Source organism: Centropristis striata, chromosome 5 (assembly GCF_030273125.1).
Source record: "Centropristis striata isolate RG_2023a ecotype Rhode Island chromosome 5, C.striata_1.0, whole genome shotgun sequence".
Lineage (NCBI taxonomy): Eukaryota > Metazoa > Chordata > Actinopteri > Perciformes > Serranidae > Centropristis > Centropristis striata.
Window position 1 is genome coordinate 33563119 of NC_081521.1, and position 13133 is coordinate 33576251.

A 13133-nucleotide genomic window follows, 5' to 3' on the forward strand; every position below is an offset into this window, starting at 1 on the left:
TACAGTGTAATGATCAGTGTTGGGCTGGTTTAGATTTAGGGTTTTAGGAGTTTTCAGTATTATTGCCCAGTTAAAAACATTTGTTAAAAAGTATTTAATAAGTTACATAACTTTGAAGTTATTAAAATAGTTAGATTACTTACTATATTACATCTTAATCCTATTTCATTTAAAAAAGTAAGCTCTCCAACAGTTCTGCTTCAGAGGTCAGTGTGCCTGTTGGGGTGCCAGTTGAGGTGTGCCCTCTCCTCCCAGTTCTGAGGTTTGAGGTGCTCCTCATAACCAAAACAACTTGAGAAACATTACATTCAGAAAACAGGGCACACACCCAGAACCACAAACACATAAACACAGATCTGAAACATATGATCTCATATGGAGAGAGGGGCACGTTTCAGGGGCACACCCAAATCTGTCGCTGCTGCTGCTGCAGCTCGGCTCTGCCATCTCACGCGGGACTTCCCTGCAGCTCATGTGCCACCACAAGTTTCATTTTCAGAACTGAAGTGATTTTTTAGTTACAGAAATCTGCAGGTTGTTTTTAAACAATCCTGACATGAAAAAACAATATTTCTAACTGCATAATGTTTTGCAGGATGTTGACAGATGTTGTGTATCCTAAAAAATTTTTAGATTCCAGCTTTGAACGCCAGAATCTGTTTTTGGTTTATGCTCAGTGAGAGTGTTTTCGATATTCTATTGGATTTCTTTGTGTCCAATACTTCTTTCATTAGTTTCACAAGGGTCCTCCTAATGACCCCAAGATGATCATTTATATATCAGTTCCTCACCCCGTGTTACCTTTAGTTCTTGAAGAAAACTTTGTTTTTCTTGTACGCCTCCAAGGTGAACAGAGAATCCAGAAGGGGAGAAAATACTTGATAAAATGAGGTGAACGGGGCCAAGTTCAAAAACAGCAAAAACCTGTTAAAACATACATTAAAACACATACACAACTCATGCAATATAATCCAAGTCTCATTTATCCACTTCCCAAACACATGAGTTTTCACTAAAACCTTACTATTGAAACACTTCCACATGAACTGTCCTGTGCCGTCTTTGTTTATACTCACGCAAGACACTGCGGAAGAGTTTTAAATTGTATGATTTAAGCCAAAATGCATGTTTGGAAAGTACTAAGTATAGGACTGGATAAAGAGACTTGGCCCAATACTTCAATTCATCAAGAATTTTATCTGGTTTTTGGATGCACTGTATCCTCACGATATCACAAAATCATGATCACGAAAATTACAAATCCATCTTGTCAGACTTCAAGTAATGCGTTTGTGTCTGAACAGCCTGTTTTTCCAACCAGTCGACAGCCACGCATGTGGTTTAGATGTGTGTGATGACCGGTAATGACACAAGCTGATGTTTAAAAACAATGCAATCCTGTAGACGGTGATTGACAGATGGTTCATCCAGTCACCTTTAAAGTATTTTTTGAAAGTCCCCGCCCTTTTCCAAACAGTTTCTAATGAGGTATATGTGCCTCAAATGTAGAAATGTCACCAATCAAAAGATTAAATGTCATCACATAATAAAAAAACATTACAACATAATAAAAACATAAATACATAAATAAATAAATACACTTTCATTTGTGATGGTCAGAAGTGACTCTCGGACAGTAAATTGAACAAATCTTTTTTTAAGTAATTTTGTTAATTTCGTTAATTTTAACAAGTTTGGTGCTACAGCCCTGTGGCTGAGCTGCCTGTCACGTGACAAATGAACGAAAGACAAAAACCTGACGATCTATTATGAGACGCGAACTCATACAGCTGTCACATGACTAATGAACAAGACACTCAAACTTGGATACAAAGTTGAGTCACAAACTAATCATTTCTGTTTCCTTCCCTGACTGAGCTTATGCAGCTGCTATGTGACAAGGGAACGTACTGCATGAAAATGAACAAATCTCTCACTGAGACTACTCATTACTCCCCAGTCATATAAAAAAGTAGTTCAAAGTGAACGAAATGTTCACGAACGACACACCACTAAAATCATGTACCGAGATTGACAGATGGCTCCTCCAATGGGAAGTTCCTGCCCTTTTCCAAACAGTTTCCAATGCTGGATTCTCAGATGTTTCTTTGTAACAAACCAGCTGGCAGCATCAGTTTAGAGGCATGCTACAAAAACAAAGTTTTCTTCAAGAATTCAACAAAATTGGAGGGAAAACTGACATTTAAATGATTATTTTGGGGATCATGAAGTATTCCTTTAATATCGAGCCCCATCAGTAGTAGTAGTAGTAAATCAACAATAGATTTATTATAGCTGCTCTGGGAAGACTGTGACAGAAACATAAGAAGCAATAAAAGACAGTGCCAAACACAAACACAGTTGTTACACAAAAACAGTACCCACAGGCCTGTAGTGAGCAGACAGGTAGGACAGAGTGCATCATGATTATTCCAATAATCAATCACGCCAGGAATGAATGAATCTATTGGCTCGCCATTAAAGCGTCATCTGGGCCACATCAAAACAGTGTAATTTGTGTTCAGGATACTCAAACATCCTCTTCTATTTAACTGTGAATTTATTGATTAAACACGAATGATCTAAGATCACGACACGGCTCCGCATGTCGACATCCGCAAACAGTTTGTAGGTAAACCGACTCTTTAGCCAAGAAGATGAAGGAGAGAAAAAGAATTCACCCGAGAGACAAAGAAGGGAGAGAGAATTAAAAACAGAAACTTAAGCTCTCTGGGCCTTTTTCTTCCCTCCAGGCATTTTGTGGCTTGTGAAAAAATGTGCTGTATATTTGAAGTGTTGGGTCACGTGACAAAGGAAGGCTTTATGAATCAGAGAGTATAATTATTTCTTAGTGAGTGAGAGAGTGAGTGAGTGTGCGTCTGTGTTTGGGGAGTGAAAGAGTGATTTTAAGAGGTAAAGACTGTGAGAGAGGAGGAGGAGGAGGAGGAGAGAGTGCAAGAGAGGGAGTGAGGGAGAGAGAGAGGCTCATTGCTACTCTGTCTTTGCTGTCAGAAGGACTCTGATGAACGTACACACATCTTTTCTCCTTTTTTCCCCGGCTAGCTCCGCTCATCAGACCGCTCCGGCAACTGCTTCATCTGTCTGTCTGCCTCATCAACACCACAGTGGGTGAGTGATTTCTACTTTAAAAAGTTCAGGATTTGTAACTTTAGTCATTGTTTGTCTTCCCTTTTCTCTCTCTCTCTCACTCTCTCTCTCTCTCTCTCTCTCTCTCTCTCTCTGAGAGAGAGAATGAGAGAGAGAGAGAGAGAGAGCATTTCTTTGGGAACGGGTCGACACTTTTAATTGAAGACAGAGACTGAGAGTGTGCAAAACACTTGAGAGGCTTTGAGACAATTAATCATTGTTTTCCCCGAAATCCGACCAGACTTTCGTGCGTAAACACTAAAATGTCCTAACACACATGTTTGTTTGCATGCAGTGTGTTTGTTTCCCTCCGCTTTATTAATACGAGAGTGACACTGAGTTTATATGAAAACATACTGTGTGCCTGCATGCGCCTGCGTGCACATATGTGCTTATTAGCGAGTGTTTCAAGTGTTACCCAGTGCCTGTGGAGCTCTTTATTATTAGCATATGTGTGTGTGTGTGTGTGTGTGTGTGTTTGTGTGTACACACTTGCATGTGTTTGATGTGTATGAATGTATTCTCCAGAGGAGTCACCAGTCCTTGACCTGTGTTTTTTATAAGCAACATATGAACACTTGGAAAAGAGAAGCATTGTTTTCCACCTTTTAACCAGCGGAGGCTAATTCCTGTGGAGTGAGGTGTGTCTGAAACTCTGGTCTTAGTTTACATGGAAGTTTATTCATTGCGTTCCCATAGTCAGCAGCATGTCACTGGCTATTATTTATTGATGCTGGCATATGTGCTAGGTTAACAGGTTCCACTTGTTCCAGCCATGTGTAACACAGCACATTTAGTGCTGTTTGATTTGGATATCAGATGATCAGAGTGTGGCTTTCCGCAGTGTTTTGGTTTATTGCTCCAGCAGTGACTGGTCAGTAGGTAAACTGCTGCAGCTGGCCTGCTTTGGCTTTGCACCTGCTGTCCACAGCTTATTTCCCCTGGTGGACTTGACATAAGTGTGAGGGACATTTTGATTTAAGTGAATTGAAAAAACACCCACACGGTCGAGTGAGGGATGCCTGCTCGAAGGCCAGTGATATCTGTGGCGCCCTGCGCTGTCATCTGCTCGATCAGTTTGAGTCGGTGACATCTGGAGTGGAAGAAATGGAGCTCATCTCTGAGGCAGAGTAATATCGCTGCTCTCCTCCTCCTCTTCCTCTTCCAAAGCACCCACCCGGCCTGGCCTGTGGGTCTTTTTTTTAACTTTTTTCGAGGACAGGCTATCCATGCAGAGCAGCTTTACCTTCATGGTGTTCAGTCACAGCATTTTGCTTGTCTTCAGTGACAGTTTGGAATCAATTATTATTTGTGCTTGCTGTTATATGCTCCAGATGGGAATGTGTCACTGCTCATGATCCGTGTACTTGTGATCACGAGTCTGTCAGTTTTATAGGCCTCACCAAAAACAGCCTCCCATTTTTGTTGCTGTGAGTATTTACACGTGAGGCAAAAGACCACCTTTAACTTACCCACATGATGTCTATAGACATTAATATATTGCTTAACATGTGTACTGTAGGTCCATGAAAATGTCTACTTTGGAACAAAATCATAGAAGAATCCATTTTTGTTTTGCAACAGTGTGATTATTGGTAGTTTTTCAGCCATGTGTGCCCTAAATGTAGAAATATCAAGAATCAAAAGGTTAAGTGTTAACACAAAATATTGAAAAAAACAAATGAAAGACAAATAGTGATTACAATAAAAACATAAATACACTTCTTGGAATCATACTTCCACTAAAGTGAATTTCTCCACAAAGAATTATGCAAAAGCACCACTTCTTTTTTTCTTCACCAGAGATGTGCTCATAAATGTCTAGAAATAAGTCATTCCGCATGAAAAGGAAATCTGAGTCAACTATGACCAAAACAACCGGTTAGTTGAATAATCAGGAAGGTGCAGCCCTATTTTTATAAAATTCACATATTTTCAAACAAGATTGCAAAACCTGGTGCGTCATGTGATAATGCCTTTCAGGTGTAGATAAATCTGAGGTTTAATGGGAACTGCTGAAACAACAGTTGCCCCATAAAAGCTTCTGTATTGCAAAATCTGCTCACAGTCCTTCTTTGTGTCATAACTTTGAGCTGTAAATCTGGGAGTTGTTGATACCTGTCTTTTTCTGGAATTTCTATAGCAATTAAGGCCAAGTAGCAGGGAGGGGTTAGACAGGTGGTTTTAGGAGAATCGAGGGGCTCCGCGCTACCACACTATAATTAACAAGGAAACTATCTGCACACCATTTCCTATGTCTATTTTTGCAGGTGTGCTTCTCTGATTGTGAGGATTTACATGTTCAGCCTGCCTTTAAGCCCTCATTAAAAGATTTTTGGCACAAAGTTAAACTTGTGTGAATGTGTGTTGTTTTGCTTGTGTGTGTTAAGTGTGTGTGTTTGGGCCTGCTTTAGGCCTGAGTGTTGCTTTGACTCCCGAGGCTAAAAGCGGTGATGGTGAAACCCATCCATTATGCATCTCTTTATACAGAGAAAGGATTGTTTTCTCTCCCAGTTGAGGAAGGGAAACACCTTCAGTGCCGCCTGCGTGAATCATCTCTTTGTAATTACAAAACAAGATGTATTAGAAGTGCAGAAGAGTATCCAGCACTCTGTTGCCACTCTGAAACTTCTACTCTTGCTTTACTTCCTGTCTCTCTTTTTATTTCTCAAACCATGGTCTGCCTTTTCCTGTTTTGGTGTGTTTTCATGCTGGACCCACTGCTGAAGCCTCCATGTTGAGTTCTCTGAAGAGCTCTCTACCACATCATGGAAACAGCAAGCTGTCAGGATGACTTCATCATGTCACAAAGTGTTTTATGTCTCACTGGCTTCTCACTCTTTCCATGCTTCTCTCCACCGCTGCAAGTCAACATAGCCTGTTTTGTGACATTATGTTTAAAGAAAGAGAAGAAAAAGAGAATTTTTTTTTCAGGAATTAACATTTGATGCTTTATAGATACAAAAACAAGGATTGCATGACACGCCCCTTTGACGCCTGTGAGAAACAATACCTCTTAAAGTGACAAGTGATTACACAGAGGCGCTACTCCACATTGTTGCTGTAAGCAAATACGTGTTTGTGTGATGCCAAGAGCAGGCAGATGTCAAACAAGTTTGAGGCGGTGGAATGCCGCTCTGTTTGGAGGCACTGGTCCGTCTGTCACCAGGTGTCTCTCTCACAGCCATTAGCCAGCCACTTGTTGAAAGACTGGGAGCTGTCAGCTTTGCATCAGATAGGCACTAATAGTGTGGAGGATATTGTTTTCACAGCCTAAATACTGCTGACGCCAACAACATCAGATAAGTCTCCCATGATGTTTCAATATGAAGATCTTAATTTGTCTGTGACAGCCACAAACAGTTTCTTATGGCTGTGGGCGGATTGAATCAAATACCAGAAGATTTTAACTGGTTATGAAACAGTATCGTTTTAATACTGATGTGCCCTTGTATGACCTACATGAGCAAGAATATTTGCTATTTCTTATAGTTATTCTTAATGCCTGTCCCTGTTTCCAATTTCCCGTGAAACCAGACGAAACGATTTACACAGACTGGAAGAGCTTTTTCTTTATAGCAGTGAGTAGCATGTTGGCCAGTTAAAACGAAGCGAGAGTTGTGTTGTAATTATGTTTGTGCTAATGACAGATACTGGTAAAGAAAAAATTAGCCAAAGAATTAAAAAAAATAAAAGAAACAATGATAGAGCACAGGTGAAAACACAAGTCAACCTTGGCTGGAGAGAATTGTGGGATATGAAAGGATTCAAAACCGATATTGAATTGTCCTTCTTCCTCCTAAACAGGTATTAAATGTACCTATTTTATTTATAAAATACATGTGAGATACATATAACTTCAATTAACCTCCACAAATGGTGGATGTATTATAGATCTGGATGCAGCACCGTTGCTCAGTCGTGCAGCCAGTTTTTTTCTTGTGGCCACTTACGGTATTGCAACTTTAACTGCCCCTGCTCACCAAAAAGCATATTTCCATCAAAAAAGGCGTCTGTAAAACTGTTGACAGCACATCTCTAACTGCAAACATGGTCAATTGCATCTCTTTATTTTGTGATTTTTTTTATCAATAAGGTTTTGTAGTTCTAAAACTATCCTTGAGCTGAGAGACCCTAAAAATCTGTGACATTATCACCAATTGACACAGCCAGTAAAGAGAAACACTGCTGCATATTTTCTGTGTGCTGCAAGACACCGAAGTAAACCCAGAAGCTAGAAAAACATTTTTACCATATGCGCCAGCCGAGCAAGTCCCATTGGGCTGAATAATAATCCTGCAGCTGAGTTTAAAAATGTAATATAGTATTAAAAAATAGGCTGTGTTTTCTTACATTTCTTACATCTTTCAAGCCAGATGAAGATCTTGTCGACATGCGGCGGTGCTCATGGAAACAATACCATTTCTGTCCACAGGGGGCGCCAGAATCAACATAAATTATGTTGTTGCTTTAAGTAGCAATGATGACACTAAGTGTTCCTTTTGCTCCAAGCTGTTGGAAAAACCAGGCTGTCAACTCCGTCAGGACAGATGGACTGTAAAATCATTGTTTGACTGCTGTGGCAGTATGACTTCACCCACGACCCAAAACTTAAACATAACCCCCTCTGCTTCAAGTCGTTTCCTTTACAAAGTTACTGTACATAAATCACTTTATGATGTTGACAATTGGAGGACAGTGCCTGGAAGACATGCAGAGTTTTCTGTCAAAAAAAGGAAAAAAAGAGCAGGAGTGGGCAAGTCAGAGGTGGAAAAAGAGTGAGAGGATTGTGTGATTCTGCCAAGCTTTCCCTGCCAGGATACATGGTACAGTTCATTTGTCTCCAGGCTGTGAATTTACAATTCAATCCTTCCAGTAAAAGGTTTTGACTTGCTGCTGTGCCTGGACTGACTGACACATATTTTGTATTCAAGCTCGCAGGAAATTTCTTAAAATTGCATATTGTGGGCCTTCTGGGGAGTTCAGGAAACCCAAAGAAAAACGTGTGAACCCACTCAAGCTCAGAAAAGCGACAAAAAAGTCACAAGAGTCAGAGAGCGAGCTCTGGAGTTTGAACTTCAAAGGCAAATATCCACCAAGACAAACATACAATTATAACTCAATATAACATCACACACAGTTACTGTAAATTTTCTTGTGTGTTTCCGTCTTCCAGTTAGCGAGCCGGGCCAGCCATGGCACCCAGAATCCTGCTCATATACGCCGAGTAATCACCTGTGGTTTCTTGTGCTGACTGAAAAAACCCACTGCCTTTCTTGGTTGTGTGGTGCGGCGCTTCCTGAGATGCCGTGATTTATTTGTTATGTTTGAGTGCAGTTCTTATTGCCTGAGGGGCCTCACTCTGTCACAACGGTTAAGGCACAATTGTTGTTTTGCTCACAGAGGATTTGATACCCTTTGTCTGACAGACACTCAATATGTGGGAACTGTTCTCTCCCTCTCTCTCTTTCTGTCTTTTTCACTCTCCTGCTATGTCTTTTTTGCTGAAACTCTTCAGCAAGTCATTCCCTCTAAGCGTGCCCCATCTTGTAGCGCTGTCTCCAAATTGTCCTCTTGATTGATCTCATTTCATTAGCTACACCGCCTTTGCACCGATAAAATCGATGGATTATCTCAAGTGTAACCAATCGGTCTGCTTTAACATGATGAACTACTGTGAGGTCTGACACTCCACTATTTACAGAAACAACCAAAGTAAATTTAAACTGCTGCAGCGCACCTCTTAGGGAATGATGGAAAGTCCCAGCAGCCGCTGCAGCCGTGAAGCGGCTTGTATAGCTGGCCCTGGTGCTCCTCGCCTGCCTGGCTGCCTGCTGCCTCCTGTGTGCCCCCCAGGCTCAAGGGAAGTGGGGAGGCCCTCCATGCCCATTTGGCCCTGGCTAACAGGGGATGAGGTCACTCCAAATTCCCCTTATCCCCTTATAGCCCCAGACGGGCTGGCGAAGTGAGCCTACCACAGGACCCAACATAAAACATAAATGGCTCTGTAAAAAGCTGCTGGGCTGATGTGACTCATTAAAAAACACTGGCGCCAACTCTTTTATTAATTCATTATTGTGTTTGGGGAGAGTAAAGTTACTGGGTTCTATTTTAAAAGGCTGTTTGTCTCTCTGCACTCTTCGCTTCTTTCTTTCTCTCTCTGATTCTTTCATTGTTTCATGACATATATGTGTGAACGTACAGTGGTTGCGGTTAATTGTGCTGAGGTATGATTTTCCGCCTCAGTCTGGTGGCTCATTTAGAGATTAATTTATTTGGATTAATACGCTGTTGTTATGCCCTGTGGGAATACAAAAGTCACAGGGTACTCTCTCTCCGTGATCCTTCTTTTTTCTCACACATCTTCCTTTTTCTCTTTATTCTTCTCTCTCTTCTCCCAGCACTCTCAGACAGATTGCGCTGCCTTTATGGGGCCTGGTTTGAGTTCATGAGGCAGATACCCAAACGGGCCAAACGCTGGCCAAGTACATACTCATAACACACATGCACACACACACACACACACACACACACACACATTACGAGCCTGTGTGTTGCTGGCAGTTTTGTTTTTCCAGTCTGTACCTCTTCTCCCATTAGGCCCACTGTGAAATCTTTAGTGATGTTTTTGTGTGTTAGCCACACAGTGGAACCGCTGCACAGGGTCATGGTACAAGTTGTATAAGCAGAAGAGGGATGGAAATTGGGGAGGCAGGGGAGAGGGAGAGGATTGGGTATAAGGACATGATTATAGAGAGGAGATGTGGGGTGGGTCAGAGAAGGAAAAAAAAATCAAAAGTAGTTTAGATGAGGGATAGGCTGAATACGGGAAAGAAAGAAACACAGGAGAGAGAACGGAGGAAAGAAAAAGAAAGATGGCAGTATGGCTGTGTTGGCAGGATGGGGGTGGGTGCCTATCGGCGGCTGCTCCTTCCTGAAACGTGGCCACCCGAGCCTGCCTGGGCCCTGGATGCACATGTGGAACAGTTTACTGTAATGGAACTCTAAATTAGTGGTGGTTTGAAGCTGCCTGCAGCAGTAGGGTGTAATTAACTGGCTCTGTTGAAAGAGAAAGAGCCAGAAAGAGAGGTAGGGAGGGAGCCAGAGCCCTGGAAAAGGCAAGGGGTGAGAGGTGTGTGTGTGTGTGTGGGGTGGGGGTGGGGGGGGTGCTCTCACACATGTGTAGAGGTTTTTTGATTGCATGTGTGTGTGTTTCAGACTGTGTGGTGCGTATGTGTGGAAAGCTCTCCCTTCTTTTCCTGGGCACGGCGCCACCTCTTAGTGCCCCCCAGTGCCCAGACCCTGTCACTGTACCTCTGTGCGTTTTTCGCTCAGTTCAGCAGTTCACCCGTTCAGCCTTAGATCTTTTTTTTTTCTCTTTTTCTTTTTTTCTTTTCTTCCCCCCCTCATTTCTTTGTTTATACCGAATTCATTACCAAGATTTTTTCCCTGTCTTTTCTCCCGGATTCACAAGCCACAGCAGTTCCAAATTCCTTGGCTCTGCTCTTTTTCAAAGCCACATTTAAAAAACAAGCTGATCACACCACCCACTCATGAAATCACGCTAGGGAAGCGAAAGGCAAAAAAGAAAACATGAAAAAGAAAATGGAAAGGCCTTTGCTGGGATTTTTTCCCCCCTTCTTGTATTAACAGTCAACAGTGGGGCATAACTGCAGCCTTGTCCACACTTGAGCCTGACTTGTCTGTGCCTACTGTGTGGAGTCCAAGTGACGAGCTTGCTGCAGGAGGTTAGAGCCAAAATGACTCTGTGGGATGGGAGCCTGACCTCAAGAGAAGATAGTTGGAAGTGACAGCAGCAGTTAGCAATCAGTGGATCTCATTTTCCCTACCCTCTACCCCCATCAACCCCCTCCTCCTCCCTCCCTTCTTCATACTCTGGACCCCGTGTCTGGGCCTCTGGTCCTGGGGGAAAGAGGCAGAGAGGCAGGCTGCTGTGCTAGGCTGGCAGCAGGAACAGAGGAGCTCTTTATAGTAGAGTTCTGGTGATTTAAATCATATGGCATAGCCTGGAATCACTGTAGAAGTCTGGAAGCTCTTCAAAACTGCAAGAACAAGAGCTCTCTCTCTTTTTCTCTCTCTCTCTTTTTCCCCTCCCTCCCTCCCGCTCTTCCCTGTTATAACTTTTTCCAAACTTCTTTCTTATTTTCTTTTCCCCTCGCCCAGTCCCAGTTTTGCTGGCTTTTCCCTCTCACACAGCTCACTCATTCTTTTTCTCTCACGTCTCTATCTGTTTTGGTTTTCGCCGTCCTTCCTCACTTCCTCCTCTCCTTCCCATTCTATCATATCAGTTTGTATGAAGTTTGCACATCCTTCTCACATTAGAAAAAAGTAGATAAACTATTCTCCGTCCCAGAACGTGGCTGGGTCGTGGTCTCAGAGTTGACATGAGGTGAATTGTGTTTTGTGGAATCCGGGGAGGATCTGGACACAAACCACTGATTGTATCATCAAGTCCATGCCAATTACAAACACTTAAACTTTTTATGTGGTGAATTTATTACAAAGCAATAACAAATGTTTCTGCCTTCTGTTTCTCAGAAAACCGAATTGGATGACTTTCCTAAAGTGGAGTCACTAAAACCAGAGGCCTTATCGTCACTCATCCACTCCCCACATCCTGAGAGTCTTCGAAAGGACACGGATTCCAACTTTTCTGGGGATTTCCAGGTGTTGTGCGAGCCGTTGCTTCCACCCAGCGGCCTGCTGCGGACCCCTGGGGGTGCTCCCTCAACATGGCTACCAACAGGGAACAGCAGGTGGGCCACATGACCGGCTTCCCACCTGCTGTCTACCCCTTTGCCTTCAACTCCATGAGAAGCCACTCCCCCTTCGACCTGCTGGCCAACAGCAGCCTGTTTGGGAGATTCGGTGCTGACCTACCCAAAGAGATGGCCGCTCTCTGTAAGTTATTTTCATTACTGTGTGATTTTTTTTTTTACCTCCTCCCTCTCACGTATCATTTTCCATTTCTAACTAAAATATATAGTCCAAATACCTTGATTTAGTCAAGTCACATTATACAATTTAGACGTGCAGTGGAAAGAGGAAAAAATGGCCATTTAAATTGCACTTCATTATGTGTAATTTTGTGGAAATGGAAAACCTTAAGGTCTGTTTGTGATATAGGACGAGTGGTATAAAAAAAAGAAACCATGAAGAAAAAGTCCACTTTCATCAATACAATGATTACTCTGCTCCTGTGGTTTCCGTATAGTAGATGGTGTGGTTGTGACCACAAACTCTGGCTCTGGCTTCGCTAGTGTGTGTGTGTGTGTGTGTGTGTGTGTGTGTGTGTGTGTGTGTGTGTGTGTGCGTGCATCTATGTATGTGTGTGTATCTAGACCTCTCACAGAGCTTTTGTGAGGCAGGCAACCCACAAGTCTGCAATTAGAGACAAAACAACATTCTTTCAGTGTGAGGTGATGAGAGCTCTGAGCATCAACAAATATTTAAAAATGAGCACTTTTGCAATTCAAAGACTTCTCTGACTGTTTACTCAGAATGAGCTTACCACGCTTGTGGATTTGTAGGGGGGGAAAGAAAAAGAAGGTGAGCCCAAAGGACGGTGCACATAAACTGCAGGCTCCAGTCGTGTCCGACCTGACCACAGGGGGCACTGCTGCATGCTGAAGCACTGGGATTGGATGATGTATGTGCAGCACAGAGCACAAAGAGGAGATTGTTGGCAATTCAGAGTGTTTTTCTGTCATGGAAAAACCAGCCAGATTACACACACATATGCGGCTGACATGTATTGCTCATTGTTAAAAACACCTGCTCATTTGTATATTAAAAAAAGGCCGTTATTTAATCAGGATCCTAGGTCAGGGAGTATCCTCGTATAAAACCACTGCTGCATAATTCAGAGACAGGAAGAGAGACACTTTCATTGAGGTTGAGGTAAAGGTAAGCAGGAGTTATTTGAAATCTTATCTGAGTGCAGTGCTAAAGGGGCGGCAGGTGGT

The 13133-nt window shown here is 42.5% G+C and overlaps 1 protein-coding gene across 1 annotated transcript in view; it reads left to right on the top strand.

Moving 5' to 3' along the window:
- The window catches only part of rarga (retinoic acid receptor gamma a), a 53253-nt gene that overhangs the window by 9088 nt on the left and 31032 nt on the right, over window positions 1-13133 (top strand). The window contains exons 4-5 of the mRNA XM_059333597.1: window positions 3064-3129; window positions 11707-12069. Coding sequence (XP_059189580.1) covers window positions 11901-12069 — 169 coding nt within the window. The 5' untranslated portion in view covers window positions 3064-3129; window positions 11707-11900. The remainder of the gene's footprint in view (window positions 1-3063; window positions 3130-11706; window positions 12070-13133) is intronic.